We start from the raw sequence: 27,704 nt of genomic DNA on the forward strand, positions 1-27,704 counted from the left end.
TGTTTAGAGATGAGCGAACCTACTCGGCCACGCCCCTTTTTCGCCTGAGCGGCGCGATTTTCGAGTACTTCCGTACTCGGGCGAAAAGATTCGGGGGGCACCGTGGGTGAGTCGGGGGTTGCAGCGGGGAGGGGGGGAGAGGGAGAGAGAGAGGGCTCCCCCCTGTTCCCCGCTGCTACCCCCCGCTCCGCCACGCCACCCCCCGGCGCCCCCCGAATCTTTTCACCCGAGTACTGAAGTACTCGAAAATTGCGACGCTCGATCGAGTAATTACTCTAAAGGAGTAGGTTCGCTCATCTCTAATCGTGTTCATTTGATTAGTATTTTGGGATCGTTTGACGACCAACTGATTCTTTGAATTTCTCCTTTTCGCGGCGCCTGATTTATACTTGCAGTTTGAACGCGACATTTCGGCTTCACCAAATCTGAAAGTTACATCACCGTTCACTATCCATAAAAACTATTCTCTAAATGTATTAACCCCATCAGATCCGCTCTACTGTTCTAGTCCGACTAACCAACAGGTTAACGAGCTGAAAAAGTGTTTTACTTACCAGAACTAATAAAACCGCCACATCTCATCCGGACTCCATATAACCGCGCCTGCATGCTAGTACATTCTCACTAATGTAGCGATGGATGATCATGTGACCGTCTCCAGATGTTAGAGCGACGCCGGGCGCGGCAGACCTTGTTGCCAGATTCCCAACACCATTTGTCACCATCTGCAGGTTAAAAAACCCCCACTGGTTGTAAGGATTCCTCAAGTTCCCAACTTCATAGACAAATAACTTACTAAGCTTAGAAATGAGTTGTCTATTTATTTTCAGAGAAACCATTAAAAAATGTTGTAATATTTACAGATTTTAAAATTATTTAATTTTCGCTTGCCCGGCCCTCCCCCACCCCTCCAGGCCCCGGGCCCCCTTGCTCTGACAACCCCCCCCCCCTCCCCCTTGTGGGGTCCATGCCATTTACAGCACTACTTGGGTACTATCTGGTATTCTTTGTCTTCTATATGACACTGCTATTTGTGCACAGCTTGGTGGTATTACATGGTTTTCAGCACCATGTGGCGGTATTACTTTGTCACCTGAGGTTGATATTTCCATGTTGTATGGGCGCTTTAATCATTTATTTATGATCATATTGGGATTATTTGAGGTCTGTGTGGAGATATTATGTGAGTTCTATATGTTACTATTCTTTCCTCACTAATAATATTTGAGCACTTTATGTTGGTATTTGGCCACCGCATATTCATATTATCTGAGCATTGTGTGGGGGTATTGTTTAGTAATTGTGGTGGTATTTCAGCACTGCATAGTAGTATTACTTTGTCACTATATGTTGGTATTTCCACGTGGCATGGTGGCATTATTTGGTCACTGCATAGTGGGATTTGAGAACTGTGTGGTGATATTATTTGAGCGCTATATGTCAGTATTATTTCCTCACTGTATGTATGTATTTCAGCATGGTATGGTGGTATTATTTGGTCACTGTATATACTGTAGGTCGCTCTTATTATGGCAGCGTGTGCTGTTCACCTTTTATCTGTAGTCGGTTTCATCTGAGCTTCTCCAACAATCCTGCAGGTTATTGGAAAGCTGCTGCTCAGGGGGACATGAAGCTCCGTAAAATCCGCACATGTGATATTTATAATACTGGCCTCATCTGATGTGGCAGAGGGGACATTAGGCCCCCCGAGGCTCCAGGGCCAGGGTGCAACTGCTACTTCTGCACCCTGGCCCTGGAGCCTGGGGGGCCCGTTCCTGCAGCTCTAATAATAATATTATTTGAAGGACATATTAATAAGTCAGTCAGTCCCCCTATTGGCTCTGAAGTGCGCTGGCGCGGGTCGGGCATCTGTGCGGGTCAGGCAGTCAGCGCTCGCTGCGTTCTCTTAGGATCCAATGCTGACATCAGGTAGCTCTCATATTCCACCTACTGATCGGCCTCGTTACAGAACAGGATTTGTCCGTGTTACTTTAACTATTCGTATACCAGCCGCCATAGTCAGTTCACAACAGTCATTGTAAGGGTAGGCCGACTCCTTTATAATGGTACCGTAACTGTCATACAGCCTGCACAGTAGCGGAAGGTTTTATTGTAGTGGGCATGGGGGGCACAAACATTACTGTTGCAAATGGCAATGAGGGGTGTCTTTTTTTTTTTTTTTTTTGTTCGGCATATGCATGGGAAAACTATAAAGTGACAAGACGCACCCCAATTATGACGCGACCTGAGACTACCGCCCCAGGAGGCAGCCTACAGGCCCTCAGAGGGCGGCAGCTTATCAACTGGCGGGTATTTATTTTTTACTGCCATATTAGTGGTCGGTAAAAGATGGCTGTCAGCTGGGCAGCACCTGACAGGCATTTCACTCACCCAGGTCTCAGCTCCCTTCCAGCCACCTCTGCTGAATCTGTGACCCCTGAACTCTCCCCCGGCATCTGTGCAGAGGAACATCAATCGCAGACTAAGCAGCGGTGGATGGAAAGGAGCTGCGGACTGGATGAGAGAAATGCCTGTAGGTTTACGGCCCGGCTGGAAGTTCAGGGACACTATTACTACTTGGACCACTCTGGGAGTCACTCTTAATACTGGGACCACTAATGGGGGCACTATTAATACTGGGGACACTATGAGGGTCACTATTCCTATTGGGGCAGCAATAGGGACACTGTTACTATTAAAAGACACTATTGGGGGTCACTACTAATACTGGGGCCACTATGGGGGGTGGGCACTATTACTACTGGGACAACTATGGGGATACTATTACTACTGGAGCCACTAACAGGGGCACTTTTACCACTGCGGCCACTATGGGGGTCACTATTACTACTGGGACCAATATTTAGGACTCTATCGTTATTGGGACAACTATGGGGCACTATTACTACTGGGGCCACTAGGGGGGTCACTATTACTACTGGAATCAATATTGAGCACTCTATTACTATTGTGACAACTATGGGGTACTATTACTACTGGGGCCACTGTGGGAGTTACTATTAATATTGGGGCACTGCGGGGGTCACTATTAATTATGGCGCCACTAATGGGGATGCTGTTACTACTGGGGCCAATGAATGGGGACATTATTACTGCTGGGCCCACTATGGGGGTCACTATGACTATTGGAGTCATTAAGGGAGTCACTTACTATTGGGGCCATCACTGGGGGGCACTGTTACTCTGTCATTTCAGACAAGTCTCAATGGTTCAAATATGTGCTGGGTATCTTGTGTATGGGCACATTCAACGCCTATAAAATTGTTATTGATATTACATTGCCCTTCGTTCTTCTCTTGTACACTTCTGACTATTCCTGAACCAGGTAGCTCTGCCTGAACACCTCTATATAACACCTAACAATGGCTCCAACCTCTGGGCGCCTACTGGAATAGCTTTTTAAAGAACGTGGTGTTGCTACGTGTCATCTGTTGGTATACATGGCCCCTAAACACAAGGCACCTTATTATGGCTCTGCTCGAGCGACGGGTGATGAGACCCGGCGCACATCTCTGTATGCCCTGTGGGGAGTTTAAGGTGCCGAACTGGTTCCTGACTTCTCTATTGCTTTGGCTGAAGAGAAGCCCCATCCATTATACAGGGTATAATCATACTGTCAGACCCAGCGCTGTATCTCATACTGGTGTCCCATAGTGAAGTACCAATGGCGTACGGATGCGCTGCATGATGGTATGGCGAACGGTCCCTGGGAGCCCCGGAACATGGATTTCAATAATGTGTTGTGGCTTTTGTAAAAGAGTAAAACCCAATTTGGCGTCTCTCTAAGTACACTGTTGGTATTTCCATATAGGACCCCAGTATGCGATATAGCGCCGGATCCGTCTTTTTCACTACATTCTCTATAAGGGGATGGCACTAGGACCCGGCAGAGGCAGAACATGAGATAGGAAAACTGGGTGCCAATGGCGGCCATATTAGACACCACCCAGCATGGCCGGAAACAAATATAACGACCGATCGACCAGAGAACAACTAGACTATATTTCCCCGTCCTTCTACAGAATTGGATCGGTTGTTCCTGGCGACTTGTTTCTTATTGATGGAGGGTTTAGTGCAGGGAATCCCCAACCTGCTTAGATTATCGCAGCTCCCCAGCGCGGTCGTGTTGGAATAGCGGATTATTACAGCCGGTAACCAGATCACAGCGGCTGGGAACTCCCAGAGAAAGGAGCGCAGATCTCCATTACAGTTAATATACTTGTGTACCGCCGCCGCTAATGATTTAATGACGTGTTCTGCCACAACGCGACTCGTAATAACGGCGGGTCGAGGCATAACGGACTAAATCGGCACCAATTCCGCTTTGTGTGACCGTACCCTCAGGCCTTCTTCACACGACCGAATATACTCGGCTATTGTAGCTGCGTCCATAAATCCCGACCATCTGAGACATTGGATTCCAATGTATTCAGTGAGGTCAGCCATTTTTTTTTTTTTTTTTTTTTTGGGGCGCATAAAAAAATCGTACCGGCAAATTTAGCACATCAAGGATCGAAAACAGCGATTTTATAAGCAGCGTCAAAAGGTAGGTCTTGCTTTATCTTTTGCTGCGATACATTGAAAGCTCCCATAGACTCCTAATGAAGCTGGAAAAAAAAGGGAGTTGGAGGGAGTTTACCTGCGTCCGGCACTTGTTGAAGTCATTCCGAGGACCGAGGGATTTCCGTGCTGCAGTGCATTTTTTTTGTCTGATACGCCGCAGCTGTCTGTGTGAATATACGAGAAAATGCGGCTAAAGCTTGGAACTTGCGGCTACTTACTTATTTTTTTAAGCAGTGATTGGCCGAGCGTAAAAACGCATAGGGTCGTTTGAAGGAGGCCTTTTTAAGGAAATCTTGTAAACCCTCCATAATAAGTTCCCCAACTCTCTATAACACTCTGTGCTCCAATTCCTCCCCAATCTCAAGATCTCTGCTTGCTACTAGCGAAAATGGGAACATAATGAGGGTCATCCCAAAAGTTCTTGCCTAACTATGAAAGAAATATTTTTCCTTTTTTCTTTTCGTTGATCTTTCAGTATAGTCCCCGGCCATCCCGACACACTTGGCCAACCGGTGTTCCAAGACTAAGATCCCAGTAGCGTAGAAGTTTTGGTAGCGAAACTCATGAAATACAGCAATGATGGCTTTGTAGCCGAGTCCATTGTCCTGGTGGAGGAGGACGCCTTCTGACAAACTTCCTTATCACTTCTTCTGCTTGGTCTCCTAACACAGTTGCTTCAGAAGATTTCACAGTTTGCCACTTGGAGGGCACGGGGATGATGTACTACCTTCCAGAGTGCCAAAAAACCATTGCTATGACCTTCCAAGCTGAGGACACTGACTTGGCCTTCTTTGTTAGAGGGGATGAGGGGTATTTCCATTGTATGAAGCTCTGGCTGGAAGTGGTGGACCGGGTCTCGTCAACGGTTAGGAACCGTCTGAAGAACTCATCTGGATCAGCTCTCAACAGCTTGACTTCTCCGTAAACCCCTTAACACTACAGGATGTACAGTTACATCCTGCAGGTTTGGGGTATGTATGAAAGGGAATCGGGGGTCAATCTTGTTCCATACAGTGTGGGTGCCGGCTGTTTCTTACAGCCAACACTCGCCCACAAAAGCTTTGATCAACCCTGCTGCTGATCACAGCTGTTAAATGCCCCAATTAATGTTCAAAGGTCCCGAACGGCCACCCACAACAAGATCGCAGGATGCCATTTGGTTACCGTGGTAGGAGTGGGCCTTCTGAAAGCCCCCAGAGCTGACATTATAAATTGTCTGCGGTGTGGCTTGATCGATTGCCTGTCAGATCACAGTATAATATAATACTATGGTATTACATCATAACACAGGAGCGATCAAAGCATTGCAAGTTCTTGTCCCCCATGGGACTGAAAAAAAAAAATAAAGTTTTCAAAAATTTTATTTCACAAAATAAAAGGTAATAAAAGTTTAAAAAGCAAAACAGTTGCCATATTTATAATAGAAGATTCTTAATAAACCGCCCCCCAAAAACATTTGGTATTGCTGCATCCATAAAAGTCTGATCTATCAAAGTTGTTCATTATTTACCCCGCATGGTGAACGTCATCCGAATAACCAAACAACACCAGAATTGCGTTTTTTGGTCCCCCGTCTCCAAGAAAAAATGTAATAAGTGATCAAAAAGTCATATGAACTCCAAAGTTGTGCCAATAGAAAATACAGAACATCCTGCAAAAAATGATTGCTCGAACTACTGTGTTGTTGGAAGAATAAAAAGGTAATGCCGGTCAGAAGACGGTGGCAGAAAACAATATTTTTTTTCCAAAGACATTTATATTTTAACCCTTTCCAATCCAATTTGTATCCTGGTTTTCCTAGGGGGTTTACTGTTTTTCTGCCCTTATACAACGGCGCTATCTGCTGGCTAAGGCCAGTACTGCATGAGGTGACACGTTGGATAGGCTTCAACAGCAGAGAGGCTGGCAATATACAGTAAGAGAACCCCGACGGACGTCTTCCAACATCGGAGCTGTGCAGCCTTAAATCATAATGTCTTTAGACGTCAGACAGTGGATTGGAAAGGGTTAAAAGTAACAAGTAAAGAAGAAAACCTCTATACATTTGGTATCGTCGTAATCATTCGGACCCACAAAATAAGGTTATCTGATTTTTTTTGCTACAGTGTGTACACCTTAGAAACAACGCTCCCCCAAGGTGGTGGATTTAAATTTTTTTTTTCCATTTTACTACATTTAGAATTTTAAAAAAAGTTTTTCAGTACATTATTGGGTACACTAAATAGAACCACTGAAAAAGACAACTTGTCCCACAAAAACCAAGAAGCCCTCCGACAGCGATGGTAATGGATAAATAAAAGAGTTTAAAAGTTGAAAGAAAAAATAAAAACTAAAAAAAACGGGGCGGTCCTTAAGGGGTTAATGCGTTGCACCTCAACATCTTCTGGTCAACAGTCAAAAGTTTTGGATCCCATTTCACTGAAACCTTCTTCATCCCCAGGGTGTCGGTGAGAACACGGTCGGCGGTTGACTTAGGGATGCCCACAGTCTCGGCAATCTGCCGCACAGTAAATCTTCACGTTTTCTGGGATCCGCAGCTTCAACCGGTTGTTCAGGGGGATCATCTTCAATGCTGGTTCTCCGCTCTTGAATTCCGCCACCCAATTTGTCACTGTTGCATATTAAGGGGCATGGTCCCCAAGTGTTGCCACCATGCCAGTGTGGATGTCTTTCCTATGCAGCTACTCCCTTACGGCTCGGAGGTTGAATTTTTCCCATTTTTCAAATTTGTTAGACATTCCAATCATTAATCACACTGGTAATTAAAAAACACATTTTTTCCTCTGGTTAGAGGTGCTATAGACTAATATTGGGGTGCCGAATCTAAAATTGGTCTCCTTTTCTGTATCGCATCACATTTTTTGCGCTTTACCCCATTTTCATGGATTTTACCAGTAATAGCTTTCCGTTACCCACGATCGCAGATTGTTACTATGTAGCTCCATTTATAGAAGCTATTCTCAAGGATAGGCAGAGAGATTTTTCTGGTGACCTCTGGCATTTTTTTGTGTTTTACTTCACATTGGAAACAGGTATGGTCAATCCCAGTAGGGCGGCCGGTAAAGCTGAAAGAAGAATATGCCGGGATCAAGACTGTTCTAGAGAGGATGAAATCTCAAGTACATGGATGGGTAACTTGTGCGGATATGAAAACATTAAACTTCCTGCTGCGCCAGAAGCGGGTTACACTCTTACATTGTCACTGGGTGATGTTAGTGAAGAGCAAGAGGAACGCTTTCATCAGGGTATTAAAGTAATGGAAGAGCGCTACCAAGGCCGATGGGACTCCAATGTGATGGCGGGTTACTGCTGGAGCTTGATGAGAGATGTGCCAAATGCAACACATCGCAGAATGTCAAAGAGGAAGTTTCTGCAGCCGCAGCGTGACCACAATTAATAAACTTTTAGTACCTATTTTTATTTCTTCCGCTAGGAGCAGAAAATCACACTTTCTAGTGAAAATGCAATATCTCGAAAACCTGATGTAATGGACAAATTCTGATGACCTATTTGGATTCCCCGCACCAAAATTAGCTAAAATCCATTGTTAGACCTTGTGCTGGAAAAATTGTGTTGACCAGTGTTATCTGTGAAAAGGTTGCTGTTGTCAACCGTTTAGTCGTTCACGACCCTCAGCGACCCTAAAGGCTCCACCCCTCCATGTTTTTCGGTTTGGCACTGCTTCACTCAGTTGTGTGATATGCATGCCAGTATCCGCTCTGACAGTATCGGCCATCGTGTTCTTTTGGTCTTCTTTTGTCCCTGATCTGTCCAAGCATTATAGATTTTCCTGGCGACTCGCATTACATGGCCAAAATACGAGAGGAATATTTCGATCATCTGAGAATTTGTTACAATTGTATCTGTTTTAGAAAATCCTCTGTAATCACCTACTGGCCCCCTGCACACGGGCGGGATTACCCGCAGAATTTCCGCCTGTTGAAGCTGCCATAGGATTGCGTTAGGGAACGCAATCCTAGGCAGACGGCCGCGATTTGTCCGCACGAAATTACGCGCGGAAAACAAATCGTGGCATGCTCTATTTCTGTCCGGGTCTCGCAGAGGCCCACACAGAAATGTCACTCCCCGGCTGCCGGCTCCGCTCTGCGCATGCACCGGCTGGGCGGCAGCTGGCACACCAAAGAGCCAGAGCCGCTGGAGAGGTGAGTGCCGCGCTGGTCTCTGCAGGGGCTCGGGTCGGGTCCCGCTGCGAGAATTCTGCAGGCGGCCGAACTCAAGATTGATACATTGTAGCAAATTATCAGGCCAGCAGAATGGTTTGTGCAGCTCATGGACTGTATGTAATCATAGAGGATTGCCCAGACTGGATACAGTTGTAACAAATCTTCAGTAGTGAGATGTATTGGCTCTTTTTAGAATCATTTTGGGACAATTTTAGCTTTTCCCATTGATGACTGACAAGTCTTCAATATATGATGACTCACCATTCAAATCCCAGACGATCCGCTGATTCCTGGGGCCACTGTCACTGTGGTTAGCGCAGGAAGCAGAATGCGCTGAGCATAGTGCAGTGGTCTGGCTTGGTATTGCAGGCACAGCTCCCATTAAATTTAGTGCAATAACAAACTGTGCCATTGCGCAATTGACAGCACAGTCTGGTTCCTGCGCTGACCACAGTCATGGCGGCCCCATGAATTAGCGGTGATCTGAACGGTGAGTCCCTAACAATCCTTTATTGATGATCTATCAATAGAAAAGGCTAAATATTTCCCAGAATACCCTTTGGTCCCCTAAAATTCGCATTATAAATCAATCGTAACACAAGATGGTTTTCATGCACAGAATGCCAATTAGTTTCAAACAATCTAGTGGATGGTTTTCTTCCTCGCCTGGTCTCCTCTCAATCTCCACAAACCACCTCCCTTTCCCAATGGTTGGTGCCACCAGATACTGAGCGTCCCACATCCTGCGCTTGCGCCACACTTCCAAATTTGGGACATGCGCAGTGCTTTGCCCGGCTGTGACCATCCGCCTTGTGCAGCTTCCCAGTGAGTAGAGCTGAGTCCCAACACTGGGACTGGGGCAGGACACGTCACTGAGCATGCTCTGCTTCCAGAAGTGCGGCGCAAGCGCGGTGTGGGGTATGCACAGCATCTGATGTTAGTCAATGTATTAAGCGACACTGATACTGTAAGTAGTCTGCCCATTATAAAATTCGAATTGGTGGACTACTTAGCCTATTAAAAGTAGGCAACAGATTCCCTTTAAAGGGTATCAGCATCTAGGTGTTAACAAGAATGTTTCCATTCACTGAGAGCAAGCAGAAATCTAGAAAGTAGTTAGGGATTCAAAGTATATGAGAAGTTTACCCCTCTTATCAGGGCGCATTCACACAGCTGATTTTGCTGTAGAATGCACACAAAACTCTGTGCCACGATTTGCTTACAATACACGTCCGTCACCACAACACTTCAAATCTGCGCTGCAAAAAAACCAACTTTATTTTGGATCTGCAATGGAAATTTTGCCTATTGCTATTTGTGTTTGTCACCTGTCCCGGACGCGCCCCCCAAGTGGACTAATAACGCGTCTAAATTTATCCTTAACGGTTTATTAACTGCGTTTGTAGAAATTGTTAATTGTGTTGGTGAGGGATGAACCTCGTCGTATCTCCAGCTGACGTATCTAAGCCTCGAGCCAAAGGTCTAGCGGAGATCTGCTGCCAACTCCTAAGAGGGTAAGTGACATTTGAGACTCTGAGCGCCATGTGCTATTTACAAGGATGGGGGGGGGGGGGGGGGGGACGCTACAACAAAGGCCGGTTATACCCATGAGGTAATCTCTTAAATAACACTGATTAATGTTGGAGGAGAGAAGTCCTGGGATGGGGAACAGGCTGAAACAGCAAAAGTAGGCCAGATTCCATGGGCATAATGAGATGGTGCAGGCGGCAACTCGGACCATCAATGTCATGCCAACATAAAACTGTCATATAGAAACGACATAAAGCTACAATTCCGTCCCATAATACCACCATATATAACATCAGGAATTTCAGTTTCTTAGCTCAGTGTTCCCCAACTCCAGTCCTCAGGGACCGCCAGCAGGTCATGTTTTCAGAACTTCCTCAGCATTGCACAGGTGATGTAATTATTGTTGGGGCCCCAGACATTGCCACAGGTGTTCTTACTATAGGAGATCCCGAAAACATGACCTGTTGGTGGTCCCTGAGGACTGGAGCCTGGGTATTTAGGTAGTGTGCCCCCCCCCCCTTAAAACCAGCCCTGAATGATTGGATTGGTAACTCTCTAAATAATGCAGCCTCTATATAGTAGCAAGAAACCAGCTATACACGATGATAGTGATTACAGTGCAGTTACCTCCAGTGATCACAGGTGACGTCTCCCCTCTCTTCTTTATCTGGGCCCAGACCAGTCACGACTCGTTTCTGCACACTCTCCGCATCCTGTCGCTACACCCAGTACACTTCTCAGGAAGTCCCCCCCCAATAGTAACAGTGCTTCCTATGTGGCCCCACAAAATAATAGTGCCCCTGCTGTGCTCCTCAAAGTTATAATGGGCCTCTGTGTGTGGTGTCTTTTGCCCAAAGGTCCAGCCAGCACCAGAGCTCTTTCAAACTCTTAGTCCTCCCTGATAGCGCAGTCCGACTCCTCCCCTGACTCCTGCTCTCGGTGCAATAAAGCATTGGACAGCAGGAGATGTGGGAGGAGTCAGCTCTGTACGGTATGTTGCCGCGCATCAGGCAGGACTGTGACTTAGAAAGCATGGCTGCAGTACCTGGCGATGGACGTGGGGTTATACAGACTCAAGCTCCCCTGCCTCTGCGGGCCCCATAGCAGCCACCCTTGGGTACGCCATTGAACACAGAGGGGATTAGGCTTCCTTGTAAAAATGGCTATTTCTATTTTTTCTTTTTCCCGGGCCGCCTGTAGACAATGCACACCAGGGACCCAAGATGAAGGGAAGGGGTGTAGAGAGCAGCATCTGTGCTAACTCTGGCCAAATAATACATCCATTTACCTGCCAGAGACTAGGTCAGAGGCAAAACTGTCTGACCTGGGAGGGAAACGGCGCGCAGTTATAGGACGCTACGGTTAAATATTGTATTAAACAAAAGTAACTTTCCATCGCCGTGTATTTTTTCGGGGGCTGTGTGGGGGCTTGTTTTTGGCAGGTTGAGCTGTAGTTTTTATTAATTCCATTTTGGGGTACAGACATCTTTTTGATCCATTTTTATTCAAATTTTTTGGGAGCTGGGATTAAAAAAATTCTGTCCCTTTTTTCTTTCTTTATGGCCCACACTAGTGATAAATATTGCGTGCGGTATTTTCATAGTTTGGACTCTTACGTATAGAGCAGTACCAAATATGTGTGGGTTTGTTTGTTATTTTAATTGTTTAGCTTTTCTTATAGTAATTTTTTTTTTTTAACTTTTAATATACTTTAAAAAATTTTTTTTCATGCTTTCATTTAGTCAAACCCAAGGCCCGCGGGCTGAACCGGCCCACCCCCTCATTTTAGGTGGCCCGCCAGCCGTGGAGCAACCTTTCAGGTATTTCACTCAACCAGTCTGCAGCAGCAGTTTAGAGTCCTTGACTGCTGACCCTCCCTCCCAGTGTCTGCATGCTTCGTCTTGTACACAGCGCAGACGCTGGGGGGAGAGGTCACAGACTCTGCCACCAGCGGACCTCAGCTGCATGCTGGGTCGGTGGAATGCTTGTTAGGTTGCTGCCCCGCTAGAGGCCAGTATGGGGGATTCTCGGACTATTATGGAAGTCGGTGTTACTACTAGGGTCAAAATAGGGAGCACTATTACTACTGCAGCAACCAACATAGGGGACACTTACTACTTGGGTCACCTATAGGGGGTCATTATTACTACAAAGGCCACTATGGGGGACCCAATTACTATGATGGTACAAAGGCCACTATGGGAGACACTATTATTACTGGGGCCACTATGGGGGTCACTATTATTACTGGGGTAAGTCTGAGGGTCAGTATTACTATACAGTCTTACAATTACAATTGGCCCTTTAAAGGCTGATGTGGCCCTCAGTGAACCCTGCCATAGTCTGTCGCTAGGGTTAGACTTCCGCTGCATTATACCTGCTCTCTGATTGGCTACAGCTGCTCACATGATGAGTGGTGTACATTAGGTAATTAGAAAGTTGCTGCGGCCATCCTGCACAGCTGAAAATCGGTAGAGCAGAGGAGCAGTAAAAAATAAAACTGCAACCGCTCTTGTAGCAGAAAAAATCTTGTCTGGAAACAGAGGGTCGCTTTAGGACCCCCATGCACATCAGTTTTCAGCTGCCTGAACCTGCCAATGATGGTGGGGCCAAATGACTCTCTAATATGTACGAGGGCGGCTCAACTTTCCCCAGACAGATGTTGAATTTCAACACCCAGGGAGATAAGCCAATGCCAGAGCTTTCTGTCTGCGGTGTACCTACCTTAACACACCAAGGTTCATGTGTATGGGGGGGATGCCACTGTGTCAGCTGACTGCGGCTCACGGTGCACGGGTACCTTTTTACTCTGGAAAAATGTGATTACTGCGCCTTTAAATTCTGCAATGGAAAGAACAACAATCCCAGAGTACCTGGAAGCTTATTGTTTTGCAGTGGCGTCGCGCCATTTCCTTAGTGCAGATCAATGTGTCAATGTTTACGTGAAGACTAGTAACAAAGCGACTGCGTATTAATATAGGCAACCATTAGTGGAGTGTCCCGAGCGGCGGACCATGCGCTCCCTGCAAACTCAGCATTAACCCTTGCCTCAAAGTGGTCAGATGGTTCTTCTGCTCTCTGATATACTTTACGCTTCTATTGCTCACTGTTGTGAAGATTTCTGCTTGCCGCCAGTGAATGCGAACCTTTTGATTTTTACATTCTGAGGCTGAAACCCGTACAGACCTCATACATCTCACAGCTGAAGGTTTGTTACAGTTGTATCCAGTCTAACAGTCCTCAGTTAGCTAAACACATCAGTTATCTCCCTCCTGTGCTGAAAGTTTGTTACAGTGGACTCCAGACTGATACATTGTATCACTCTCACCCTTTGCTGCTCTACAAAATCTTTGTAGAGATGTGAAAGAAGAACGGATGTATCATGAAATGACCATCATTAACCCCTTCCCACCCAAAGACGTAAATATATTGACTGGCTGGAAAGCAGTTCCTGTAAATGGACATACATTCACATCCTATGGATGGTGCACGCCTAGAAGCTGAGGGGGGCGACAGTGACTAATGTAAGAACACCAATCCCTGCTGTTCACCTCTTACATGCTGCGATCAATGCTGACTGCAGCGTGTAAGGGGTTCACAGAGGGAGGGCACTCCTTATGTGACATCATCGGATACATGGCTGAGAGCCGATGGGTTGCCATAGCAATTAGACACCAGACAATAACCTCTGCTATGGCCTGTGATCGCTATGAGAACCGATACTGCATTATAATACAGATGTATGGTACTATTGTATCTTGTCACCACTGGAAGCTATGTGTTTGACGGGGCTTGCATGGAGTAACACCCCAGTCATACCCCTACCTCTCGATTGGCTGAATTGTGGAAGGTCCTTGAAGGTCCTAGCAGCGTCTACAGTGATTTTTACCTGGGCTGGAGGGTTTGGGTTAGTTGTACTGTTAGGCTTACATTATTACCTCTACATGCTTCCATGTTACAGGTGTAACATGGAAGCATGTAGAGGTAATAATGTAAGCCTAACCCTCCAGGGCAGGCAAACATCACTACAGTGTGATTGCCTTGCCTGTACCCTCTGCCCTGTCGGCTGTGAAGTGCCGTGCACACAGAGATTGGCATCCCACCACCGGCAACACTGTCACCCTCCACATGCCCATGCCGCTGCAGCCAACACTGTCCTGCTCCCGTGCTGTAGCAGCGCTCAGCACAATGGATGAGGCCCTTCCAACGCTCTCCGCACTTTCAGGGGGCTGCAGCCCCGGACAGCTACTCCGCTCCCCTGCCTTCTCTCCCTTCAGCAGCTGTCACTGCCGAGAGGCGGAGGGGGAGCGGAGTAGCCCTCAGAGGCCGTATCTCACTGCTACAGCAGGGGGGGAGAACAGTGTGGCAGCCGCCGCCAGCCTTATCTCGCTGCTACAGCAGGGGGGAGCCTGGCGGCGGGGTGGCCACGGGGAGGACAGAGAAGAGAATCAGCAGTGGGGAGGACAGTGTGGCCACCGCTGGCCTGATTGCGCCACTACAGCAGGGGAGAGGACAGAGCAGAGAATTGAGCCAATCGGTAGGTAGGGGCATGACAGTGGTGTTCCTCCTTGCAAGCCCTGTCAAACCCCAAGCTTACGGTGGTGACAAGGCACAATAGTACCCAGAATTACTATCCTAAGTTCACAGGTTTAAGTCCCCTATAAGGACATAAAAATGCTAAATTGTAAAATAAAAAACCTTTTTATGCACCTTCACCTGTTTGATTAAAATTGAAATAATACATGTTTGGTATCATCATATCCACAACAGCCGTACAATAATTTGAACACGCTTTTTTTATGCAGCACAGCAAAGATAGTATTCTAAAAAAAAAAAAGCAAAAATCAAACTAAAATGCTTTTTTTGTTAATTTCGCCATTGGTACCAATAAAAACTACAGCCCTCACATCGCTCCGTCCGTAAAAAAATTAAGTTACGGGACTTTGAATGTAGCGATGCAAAAAAGTAAATAAATAAAAGTTCTACAATGCATTATATGTACCCAAAAAATGGTTAGCAATAAAAACTACAGAACTCGCCACGCAAAAAAACAAGCTTATATGGCCAGGTATAAATAAAAGTTACAACTTTTGAAAAGTAGGGATGAAAATCCCCAAAAATTGTTGTGTCCTTAGGCCAAAAAAAGGCCGTATCACCAAGGGGTTAAATGGTGTGGTCCCATCCTTTACTCCCAAAGGTCCAGCTTTTAATAGGATTGTCCTACAAAATGGAACAAAAACAGGGAGGGATTTTACACAAATGTTCCAGGAAATGTGAATTCATATATTGGGAAGTATGCTTCTGTAAGTCGGCAGTGCTCCTCCTGCAGCGGCCACTACAGGAAGGTTGTGGTATTACATTGCGCCTCTTAATTTTAATTATAGATATGAAGTTTCTCTACTGATAGACCAGATTATGATGACTCTTTCCTGTGTGATCCTTCTCAACGGTCTGCATGTCTTTTAGGAGTTTATGGCAGAAGACAATGACGAGGGGCGTCCTGCAGGAGTCGTGTTTTGACAGAAAACTACAAAACCTACAAGGGCATCATGGCTCACAATGATTTTACAGCAGGTATTATGCATGGGGGGGTTCTGGACGGTGGTCCGCTGTCGCTGTGACTAGTAACACATAAGTATCAAGGTGAGATCTACTTAAAGGATTTGTTCCGGAATCACAAGTTCTCCCCTCTCCACAGGAATAGTCACAGAGTTGGGTATAACTTGCTGATCAGTGGGGGTTTCTACTTTTCCCCAGTGATGTCAGAATGAATGGAGCATTGGCCCAGCATGTACGGTCAGCACTCTATTCATTTCATTGGGGATGACGGAAATAGCTGAGCGCTTGTTCCTCGGCTATCTCCACAGTCCAATTGAAAGTGAATGGAGCGCTTGAGTGACCAACATTGCATTCAGTCTCCTCCTCATTACAGGAGGTGCAGTAACTCTACAGTGAGGAGGACAGGGGGCAAAGGACCCTCGTTCTCGAGATCAGTGAAACTCCCACCAATCAGCAAGTTTTCACCTGTTATGTGGGGAGAGGATAACTTGAAATCTTGGTATAATCCCTTTAAAGGGGTTGTGCTAGGAGCAGAGTCCCTGTTCATATGACCTATTAGGAGGTATGAAGGTCACAGAGTGGGACTTTCTACTTGGGACCCCATTTATAAGCCAGAATGGAGCCCATCAGTAAGAGCCCCTTCACATCCAGGAAGACTTTCTGATGTTCTGGTAATACGAAATGGTCATTCATGTGAATGGCTATCCTGTAAAACAAAAAAAGGTATGGTGTTAGCCAGTAGCGCAAAATGTGATTTTTCTCAGGAACAGAAATCAAGTAATTTTGTAGATATGAGACCTTTTGATGTCTAACAAAAATATATGATGTTATAGTGAGCTTTCAAACATAATTCCTGAGGAAGAACCCTGAGAGGTTGGAAAGCTTACACTCCATCATGTGTTTTTGTTAGCCATTAAAAGGTCTCATATCTGCAAGATTACTTGGTTTCTCTTACTGAGAACAATCACCTTATGAGTGATCGCACATTCCCTATGGGGACTATATTAAAAAAAAAGTTAAAAAAGTAGAAACTTTTTTTTTTATTTTTGAAAAAAAATAAAGCAAGTACAGGTTAAAAAAAAACCTTTTCCCATAATAATAATATATATATATATATATATATTTTTTTTTTTAAACATATTTGTTGGTGCAGTGTCCATAAAAGTCAGATTTACTGAAACATTTATCCCACATGGTTTATGTAAAAAAAGACACAATGCCAGAATTACGCATTTTTGGATACCCCACCTCCAAGAAAAATATACAATAAACAGTTACACAACTCCAAAATGGTATCAATAGAAACTATAGGTCATCCAGCAAAAAAACGAGCCCTCACTCAACTATGTCGATGAAAAAATAAAGCCGTTATGGTGGTCAGAAAATGCTTTTTCCAAGATTATTTTATTTTTTTAAAATACTACAGCAAAAAAATATATAAATTTTGATATAGTCTGAATCGTGCCAACCCACAGAATAAAGTTATCATTTCATTTTTGCCATAATATGTATGCTGTGAAAACAAGACCTCCCACCCATAGATGGCAGAATTTCATTTTTTCCCCTTTTCTCTCTGTTTGGAACTTTTTAAAAGTTTCCCAGTAAATTTATATGGTACATTAAATGGAACCATTGAAAAACTACAACTCGACCCGCAAAAAAGAAGTCTTCATGTAGCTATGTAAACATAAAAATAAAAAAAAAGGAGGAAAAGCTGAAAATGAAAGAAAGGGGACAGGTCCTTAATGGGTCGTGAGCCATCCATAAAATACGCAGACCGCAAATGGCTTGAATGTACAGTCATGTGAATTAGCCTTTAGAATGGAGAGCAGGCTAGACTTCCATTATAGGGGTAGAACTTGTAATCGGACCACGCCGGTACCAATCTGATGATCTTGTTGCCTGGTGCCAAATTGGTAGTTATGGAAGCCCGTGATGAGAAGATTGCTAGTAGTATCTATGAATAAAGCAAAGCACTTCGTGTTATAGCAAGACACTATTTGAAGACATTACAAGTTCTTATACACAAAGAGAGCGTTATCATACAAAGGTTACAATTATAAATGTTACAAAAATTATTGATCATAAGGCTTATTGACATCCTAGAAAAAAGTCTCAAAGGTCTTAAGACTCGCCTAGATAAGGAAATAGCTGCAGTCAGCCTATAGATATCTGATTATAGTCTATTTCTGCTGGTTTTGTATGTCTTTAAGTTAACAGAGTTTACTATTGCTGTTTTTCTGTTGACTTCTCTTATCCTTTGATCCTTCATTCCGGCACTACACAGCATAGATTTAGTTTCTATATAAGGGTCAATAGACCAAATACGATAAGAAATACACACACTTATTGTAGCCTGAAACAGGAAACCAACAACATTCTGCATGCAGCTTTGGCTACGAACGGAGTATAAGATATAAAGAACATTTGTAGTCTGCTATAGCTGCAGCATTCTACAATGAGACTTCTGTAATATTGGCTGTTGGATTATTGGCATTTTGCTGTCCCTCGTCTTGTACCATTAGATATATCTATATTTATCTGTACAGTTTATACTTGCAAATTCTTATTGTTGACTTTTATATTCCTTCCTGCTTTTCGTTTTTCTATTCTGGATTCCAAATGGTTAAAGTTCTCCTCTTTAGTTGACGTCTGGTGAGTTTTAAACAGAAAATGAACACTAGATAAATACTTTCTACTTCTGGAGCTCTTTATTCTGCATTTCTGATCTCCATCTCTCAAAGTTATAATCACCTTGGGTTAGTATAGTTTAGGGGTCTCCCGAAAGTGTGCTGTAGACTTCAACTGATCCACTTGTATATTTGAGGGGCCAAGTCAGAGTCCTGACCTTAAAGGGGTGGTCTCGCGAAAGCAAGTGGGTCTATACACTTCTGTATGGCCATATTAATGCACTTTGTAATATACATCGTGCATTAAATATGAGCCATACAGAAGTTATTCACTTACCTGCTCCGTTGCTAGCGTCCCCGTCGCCATGGTTCCGTCTAATTTCGGTGTCTTCTTGCCTTTTTAGACGCGCTTGCGCAGATCCGTCTTCTCCCTTCTTCTCCCTTCGGCTCCGCTCGGCAGCATCGGCATTTTGGCTCCGCCCCCTTGTACGCATCATCGCGTAGCTCCGCCCCATGACGTGTGCCGGTTCCAGCCTCCTGATTGGCTGGAATCGGCACATGACGGGGGCGGAGCTACGCGATGATGCGAAAAGGGGGCGGAGCCAAAACTCCGATGCTTCCAAGACCAGCCGAAGGGAGAAGATGCATCTGCGCAAGCGCGTCTAAAAAAGCAAGAAGACACCGAAGTTAGACGGAACCATGGCAACGGGGACGCTAGCAACGGAGCAGGTAAGTGAATAACTTCTGTATGGCTCATATTTAATGCACGATGTATATTACAAAGTGCATTAATATGGCCATACAGAAGTGTATAGACCCACTTGCTTTCGCGAGACCACCCCTTTAAATCAATGCAGATGCTGTGAAGAGGGCTGTATACACAAAGCATCCCAGAAATATTGATGAACTAAAACACATTTGCAGGGAGGAATGCTCAATATTTCTCTGCAACTTTGTGCAAATCTTACTTGCACCTACAAGAAATGTTTGGTGATTCCTGCTAAAGGAAGAATAGGAGGCATCTAGAGAGAACACGATGGATGAACACAGAGCTTGCACACATGCTAAAAAAGAAAGAGGGGAGCAAATCTAAAAAACAATATAATAGTCTGCAGAAACTGCAAGACAAAATGCTGTATTAATAGAGTATTGTCATAGGTAGATGTCAACAAAAATCTTGTGTTAGTGACTATCTTAAGAGTTACAAGGTCTCTACATTGAATAGACAAAGCTAAGAGCGTGTCCGTCACGGGATGTCTTGTGTAATAGCAGCTGTAATGAGTTAGACAATGGGGCAATAATTAAGAATGTTCTCAGACGATGAAAGATCTGCCCTGAGTGAAAACACTCTTTGGTTACTTTATATTTGCAGCCAACTTCAGAGCCTCACTTGCTGTTTATTGTGGAGGTGTTCCAAAAATGAAACCTGGGTTCATGTCGCTGCGCAATGGGAATGTTGACACCAACCTACAACTGTATGGGAACCGATGGGGGCCGGCGGAAACAGGTCTGTGCATGAAGCTACATCAGTATCACAGTTTATTAATATGTAATCGTCTATCATTCAGCTGAATATTTGTACGGCACTTACAGTAGTTACTATAATACTGCCACATAGAGGCAAGAGTATAACGATTACAGTACTGTTCCCCTATGTACAAGAATATAACTACTATAATACTGCTTCTATGTACATGAATATAACTACTATAATACTGCTCCTATGTACAAGAATATAACTACTATAATACTGCTCCTATGTACAAGAATATAACTACTATAATACTGCTCCTATGTACAAGAATATAACTACTATAATACTGCCCCCTATGTACAAGAATATAACTACTATAATACTGCCCCTATGTACAAGAATATAACTACTATAATACTGTCCCCTGTGTATAAGAATATAACTACTATAATACTGCCCCCTATGTACAAGACTATAACTACTATAATACTAACTCCTATGTACAAGAATATAACTACTATAATACTGCCCCCTATGTACATGAATATAACTACTATAATACTGCCCTCCTATGTATAAGAATATAACTACTATAATACTGCCCCCTATGTACAAGAATATAACTACTATAATACTGCCCACTATGTACAAGAATATAACTACTATAATATTGTACCTATGTACAAGAATATAACTACTATAATACTGCCCTCCTATGCACAAGAATATAACTACTATAATACTGCCTCCTATGTACAAGAATATAACTACTATAATATTGTACCTATGTACAAGAGTATAACTACTATAATACTGCCCCTATGTACAAGAATATAACTACTATAATACTTCCCCTATGTACAAGAATATAACTACTATAATACTTCCCCTATGTACAAGAATATAACTACTATAATACTGCTCCTATGTACAAGAATATAACTACTATAATACTGCCCCCTATGTACAAGAATATAACTACTATAATACTTCCCCTATGTACAAGAATATAACTACTATAATACTGCCCCTATGTACAAGAATATAACTACTATAATACTGCTCCCTATGTACAAGAATATAACTACTATAATACTGCCCCCTATGTACAAGAATATAACTACTATAATACTGCCTCCTATGTACAAGAATATAACTACTATAATACTGCCCTCTATGTACAAGAATATAACTACTATAATACTGCCCCAATGTACAAGAATATAGCTACTATAATACTGCCTCCTATGTACAAGAATATAACTACTATAATACTGCCTCCTGTGTACAAGAATATAACTACTATAATACTGTCCCCTATGCACAAGACTATAACTACTATAATACTGCCCCCTATGTACAAGAATATAACTACTATAATACTGCTCCTAAGTGCGAGAATATAACTACTATAATACTGCCCCCTATGTACAAGAATATAACTACTATAATACTGCCCCCTATGTACAAGAATATAACTACTATAATACTGCCCCCTATGTACAAGAATATAACTGCTATAATACTGCCCCTATGTACAACAATATAACTACTATAATACTGCCCCCTATGTACAAGAATATAACTACTATAATACTGCTCCTATGTACAAGAATATAACTACTATAATACTGCCCCCTACGTACAAGAATATAACTACTATAATACTGCCTCCTATATACAAGAATATAACTACTATAATACTGCCCCCTATGTGCAAGAATATAACTACTATAATACTGCCACCTATGTACAAGAATATAACCATATCTTTCTATGCTCCTCAGCTGCTCTTCAGTCCACGTTGGGTCTGCAGGTGAAGACGTCCTACATGTGGGGTGGAGATGATCTGCAGTCTGAGATTTTTGATACTGAACTTAAGAATGATTCCCTTCAACTAAAACTGAACCCCGGTAATAAGAAGCAGCGGGAGGAGGTGGACAGTGCAGCGCTGGAAACTGCCCGGCTGAAGGATAAGCTGAAGAGGAAACTCTCTGAAGGTTACGGTGCCCGAGGGGGTGAGTGCGGCCTTCTTAGGATGTGTATGTGGTTCATTAGTAGATGAGTCTTTTCCTCTTAAGATCCTCCTATTATCATAATTACCACCACTATATAATTGGGGGAAGGTAACATAACCCCAGGACAGACTCTAGAAGTTTCCTTGTCCACTCCTATCTATAGTCTATTATGTGGTCTCCATTACAGCTTCATCTGAACTGATTAGCTCACTGAACGCTCCCCTGAAGCCTGCAGTTCCCAAGAGCGCCTCCCAGAGGATACTGAATGTGACCAAACCTGTGCCCCCCATACAGAGGAGCCCTACGCCCCAGGGCAACTCCACGGAAGATAGCGGTACACAGAGGAGCGTAACGGAGAACGGGGATGACGGAAGAAGAGACCATATAGAGGTACATGGTGACTGATAGGATCACCACTATACAATAGTGGATTCTAATTTTCTATCCTATCTATCTGTCTCTATCTAGTATCTGTCTGTCTCTGTCTGTCTGTCTCTGTCTAGTCTCTGTCTAGTATGTATCTCTTATCTTATCTATAGGTGCATTTACACCACAAAGATGATTGCTCAAAAGATGGCTTTTGAGCGATCATTTTGCATAAACTACTACTTGGTACTAATGCCTATTAGTACCAATTAGTATAGTGAGTGCGGCCTAGAGCTGTATCCAGGGAATGCACCCCCTGCTGTTCCCTGATTACATTACCTTTGTACTGCCAGGGGGGCTGACAGGAGAGAATGCAATCAGCTGTAATCAGCTCCTTCCCGGGCAGAACACAGCATGCGGTCCTGCTTATCAGTTTTTCTGCTGAATGATGGTTTTCATGCAGAACTGAAATTCATCGTTCGGCAGAAAAGTGAAAGATGGGCACATTTACACCCAACGATTATCACTCAAAAGATGGCTTTTGAGCGGATTTTGAGCAATATAATCGTTGTGTCTAAATGGGCCTTATCTCGTATCTATCTCATATCTTATCAATTCTCAATTTCCTTACGTTATACTCGCAGTCTTTACAATATGCGCGCTGTGGCGAGGAGAAGACTCGGAAAGCTCTTGGTGGGGTTGTTATTCCTCCAATAACCAAGTCATCGGGTCTGCCAGTGGAGACAACTCAGAATGGCTTAGTGCAGACCACGACTAATGGTCAGCTGAGGAGATCTTCACCAGCGTCCCGACATGGAGCCCAACAGAGAAGGTGACTGCCAGGCCAAGGGCGGCTATAGCGCATCGCATCCTGTTACACTTACTTTGATTCAATCCTTTGATGATTCCCATTGTAGAAAATATGAGACTTTTATCTCATCAGTGGGTGGGAAAATGTGTGAACCCATAGCTGCTACAGTGTAGAAACCGTACTGCAACACAGTAACATAGTAACATAGTATATAAGGCCGAATGAAGACAATGTCCATCTAGTCCAGCCTGTCTATCCTACTGTGTTGATCCAGAGGAAGGCAAAAAACCCCAAGGCCAGAAGCCAATTAGCCCTTTTGGGGGAAAAATTCCTTCCCGACTCCCTAATGGCAATCAGACTGTTCCCTGGATCAACACAGAAGACAGGTGGACCAAGAGAAGGAACACATATGAATACTAAGTGGTGTCTCCAAGCGTCCGGGTTCAGCGGGACAGTCCTGACAGTCCTGGATTTTTTGTGGGATAAAAAACAGCCAATGGTTACCGCTTTCACTCCCTCCGCCACTCTGGTACCCCTCCAGGTAGTGTGATCATGTGCCATCTAGCACATGGGCAATCACTGGCCTCAGCTATACCGATGCTAAGGCTGGGGAAAGGTTTTAAGTGATCATGTGAGTGGGGGACCGGAGTGGCGGGGATCGGAGGACCGGGGAGTGAAAGTGATGAGTTCAGGCCATTTGTTTATTTCACTTCAGAAAAGTGGGCAAGTGGGGCATTTATACTGAGAAGGGGATGTGGGGGCCATAATACCGAGTGGAGAATGCTGGGACATTATTACTAAGGATGGGGGGGGGGGGGGCAGGGGCATGTGGGGACATCACTACTGAAGGGGAAATTGTATCAGTATACACTTCATATGTCATCTAACGCTGATGTCCTCTCCTTTACAGCAACCCTCTGGATGATGAAGGCAAATCCGTCAGGTCTATAAGTAAGTGTGCAAAATGTGTACTGTGTCTAAAGTATGTGCACTTAAAGGGATCATCCAGGTAAATCCTAAATGAGAGATGTTAAAAAGGAACTCCAGTAGACACATAAAATCATTGTATGCACCATGATACTTTGCCAAGGCTTCTTATAGGGAGGCCTGATCCCAACTATTAGAAGCTATAGTTACATAGAGGATCATATACTGTGAGCAGGATGCTGGAGAGATACAGATATAGGTGTAATGCACAGGAGAGGAGGTAGGCTGTGCTCAGTGCAGCAGCTTGTCACATGCAATGCATAAACTATTGCTTTATGTCACCAACTTGAAGCAGCATGGCGGAGCTTCAGTACAGAACCTACAGGCTGGTAACCTGAGGCCTTCTGAAAACCCTAAGGTCTTCCACGGCTGATTGCCATACACAGTATTGCATTAGGCCTCAGTCACACAGGCGTTTGGACGCACAAATTTTTGAACGCATCAGTTATGCGTTCAAAAAGTCTCTGTTACATCCAGGGGTTTCACCTGTGGCAAATGGGGCCGGCGGCAGCTGCAGCGGCCCCATTGACATACAGAGAACATTGCAATCCTCTGCTACAGCTGTGACAGCGGATTTCTTCATCTCCGTGGGGAGTCCCATTCTCACTGGACACTGTGTCAGCATTGTCACAGTCACACTGAATCACAGTATTGTCACAGTGTCTAGAGAAAATGGGACTCCCTGCTGAGATGAAGAAATCCTCTGCCACAGCTGTCACAGCTGTAGCAGAGGAGAGCGATGTTCTCCCATTGAATTCAATGGAGCCGGCAATACAGTCGGCTCCATTGAAAGCAATGGACTGCCAGCAAGCCCTGCAGTGATTTTTGGGGAAGGGCTTAAAATATAAGCCCTTCCCTAAAAACACTCCTAAAAATGTATAAAAAAAATCTATACTCACCTCTCTGTAGCTGCCGGGACTCAGCCGTGTCCAGCCGGCTCTTCTCCTGCACTGCTCTGAGGAGTATTCAGCAGGCGGGGATTTAAAAATTCCCGCCTGCTGAATAGGCTGCCTTTGATTGGCTGAGCACTGTAACCAATCTGAGGCAGCTATCAACTATTGAATGACAGCTGAGAGCTGCCTCTTATTGGTCACAGTGCTCAACCAATCAGAGGCAGCACTCACCTATTCATGAATTCATGATTGGTTTCTGATTCGCACATGTGACCGCTGCTATTGTAAAGCATTGGTTCTATCTAGTGCGAATTATTTGACACGCGGAAAAACTCCCGTTACAAACACCCATGTGACTGAGCCCTTATACTGCATTCTGATAGGCTGTCTTTCAAGCCATGCCACAAGCCATGCATTATACGCTATAAGCAATAATCAAACAATCAGGAGTTCAAATCCCCTATGGGTAGTTTCAAAAAAGTAAATGTTTTATTAATTATTAGAAAAAAAAACAAAGGAAGTAAAAGTTTTTTGTTTTTTTTTAAAGACCCTTTCAACATATTTATAATGAAAAAAAACTAATTTGGTATCGCTGTGTCAATAAAAGTCTAATGTATCAAAGTAATGCATTAATGATCTCACACAGTGAATGTGATCAGAAAGAAAAATACACAATGCCAGAGTTGGCCTTTTTCGGTCACCCTGTCTCCAAGAAAAACATTTAATAAAAAGTGATCAAAAAGTCATATACATTCCAAAATAAAATTAAATAGAATCATTGAAAAATACAACTCCTTCCGCAAAAAACAACAAGCTGGCAGACAGAGACATCGAATGATAAATAAAAAAGTATTGATTTTTGAAAGTGGAGAGGAGAAACCAAAAATGGAAAAAAAAGGGGGGGAGGGCCTTAAGTGGTTAAAGTGACATGACTGTATTTGCCATTAGTGGGGTTTCTTTCCTTCTGCCACTTTAATTTCATCATTACAATGTTGTCATTATTAGCAAATGGGAAATACGCCCCCTGCTGGATCGGAGGAATATATTTAGAGCAAACAGAGTATTTCCTTTACGGTTGATTTACAGTTTTTGTGGAACTACAACTCCCAGCATGCCCCAAAGTCTGCAGTGGTTATTTTCTCACTTGAGCCTGGTAGAGTTTCTTTTACCAGTAGCTGGGTAATTACTACTTCTCTGTGCCAGACAATTAGCGGTGTGACAGTTACACCGGCGCTGGGGAAGAATTCCTACCATTATTACTATGAAACAAAGTAGCAACAAACTGTAACCAACATAATCAGATAATAGGTGAGAGACCTCTCCAAGGAGCCGCATGGCACGCAACGCCTGGGACGGAGCAGCCGCGTATTCACCTGACAATGCGGAAACGAGATCGTATGACCGGCAGGGATATTGTGTTACCACCATAGAAAGAACATTTTGTTTTGCACTCGGCACTGAACCGCTCGCGATCCACGCCGCACGTCCTTCACAAAGGTGGGGTTTTAATTAAATAACAAAGAGTGCATTGCGTTGTATGCCGATGACGCGCTTCTCTTTTTGCAAGATCTGGAGCTCTCTGTTTTTGATACTCTTTGGTCTCTATTCTGAGATAAAGGTTGGACTCCTCTTTTGGCAGCTGACTCAGCGGCGGCTTTGCTCCCTCTGTCTGCTCCAATGGGTAGACCAGATGACCTATTTGGGTATACGGGTAACCAAGCAAATATCTGTTTTCTAGGACATCAGTCTTCCTCCGCCCTTAAATTGGGCCGTGGGGTCAAGCTGCTGAAGACTTGGCTAAAGAACATGTCCCTCTAAAATCCCCAAACATTCCCTAGAGGCAAGATGCATCCACCACTCTCATATTGTACCATCTTGAGTTTTGTGTTTCCGTCTTCCCTTTTCTCACACACAGATGCTGATCACATTCACAACCATCCCACAAATGCCATGGAAGCCACTTTGGAAGTGGTCCCTTTAAAAACAATCCTACCGTCTGCAGCCAAAGACACTGATGTCACACCACTACCGCAGCTAGTCAAAGAGGAAGAGGAAGGGAAGGAGAACCATGCTCGGGTAGGTCATTCATTGTGAGGATAATCTACTATTCAAGATCAAAGATTGAGCATACCTATAGGACCCCTACCATGAGGTGATCTGAGACTGTCACCTCAGGCGGTGGTCTGCAGGGCTTCAGAGGGGCAGTGGGTTGCCACCCAGTCCTTCCAATGCTTTAAAATGAGTGGGCATTTTTGTTGGGGGGTGGCATCATTTCACACTTCGCCTCAAGCAGCATGAAGACTTTAAGCACCCCTGAGCACACCTCGAAAAATTGTCTAACACATGGCAATAATGTACAAAATACCTGCAGTACCAAACATGAACACAAGAGGTTTACAGCAAGCATTCTACTGCTTTTTTTCTTTAGTTTGGGAATTCTTCTAGGGCAGGATTGTTACATACCTCTAATAGTGGCTGCAGGCAGAGATTTATCTTGTAGCTCTGTGTCTACTGGAGAGGGTTTGGCTCTCTGACCCCCATACAGATATAATAATGAATTAATCCAGCCAGAATTTTGACCCTGCTTCTACTAAGAAAAACTTAGTGGTGTTAAATGATAGACATTCGTGTTAAGACACAAGTATCTCCAGCTTCTCACCTTGTTTCT

The 27,704-nt window shown here is 44.1% G+C and overlaps 1 protein-coding gene across 2 annotated transcripts in view; it reads left to right on the forward strand.

Annotated features, from left to right (window-relative positions):
* TOGARAM2 (TOG array regulator of axonemal microtubules 2) overlaps positions 1–27,704 on the forward strand; it is a 49,688-nt gene that overhangs the window by 1,444 nt on the left and 20,540 nt on the right. For both annotated transcript variants that reach the window (XM_066595108.1, XM_066595109.1), the window contains exons 2-8: positions 15,765–15,872; positions 19,860–19,994; positions 21,749–21,979; positions 22,167–22,369; positions 22,990–23,177; positions 24,067–24,107; positions 26,952–27,112. In XM_066595108.1, the coding sequence (XP_066451205.1) occupies positions 15,848–15,872; positions 19,860–19,994; positions 21,749–21,979; positions 22,167–22,369; positions 22,990–23,177; positions 24,067–24,107; positions 26,952–27,112 (984 nt within the window). In that variant the 5' untranslated portion in view covers positions 15,765–15,847. The remainder of the gene's footprint in view (positions 1–15,764; positions 15,873–19,859; positions 19,995–21,748; positions 21,980–22,166; positions 22,370–22,989; positions 23,178–24,066; positions 24,108–26,951; positions 27,113–27,704) is intronic.

This window comes from Eleutherodactylus coqui, chromosome 3 (genome assembly GCF_035609145.1).
Source record: "Eleutherodactylus coqui strain aEleCoq1 chromosome 3, aEleCoq1.hap1, whole genome shotgun sequence".
Lineage (NCBI taxonomy): Eukaryota > Metazoa > Chordata > Amphibia > Anura > Eleutherodactylidae > Eleutherodactylus > Eleutherodactylus coqui.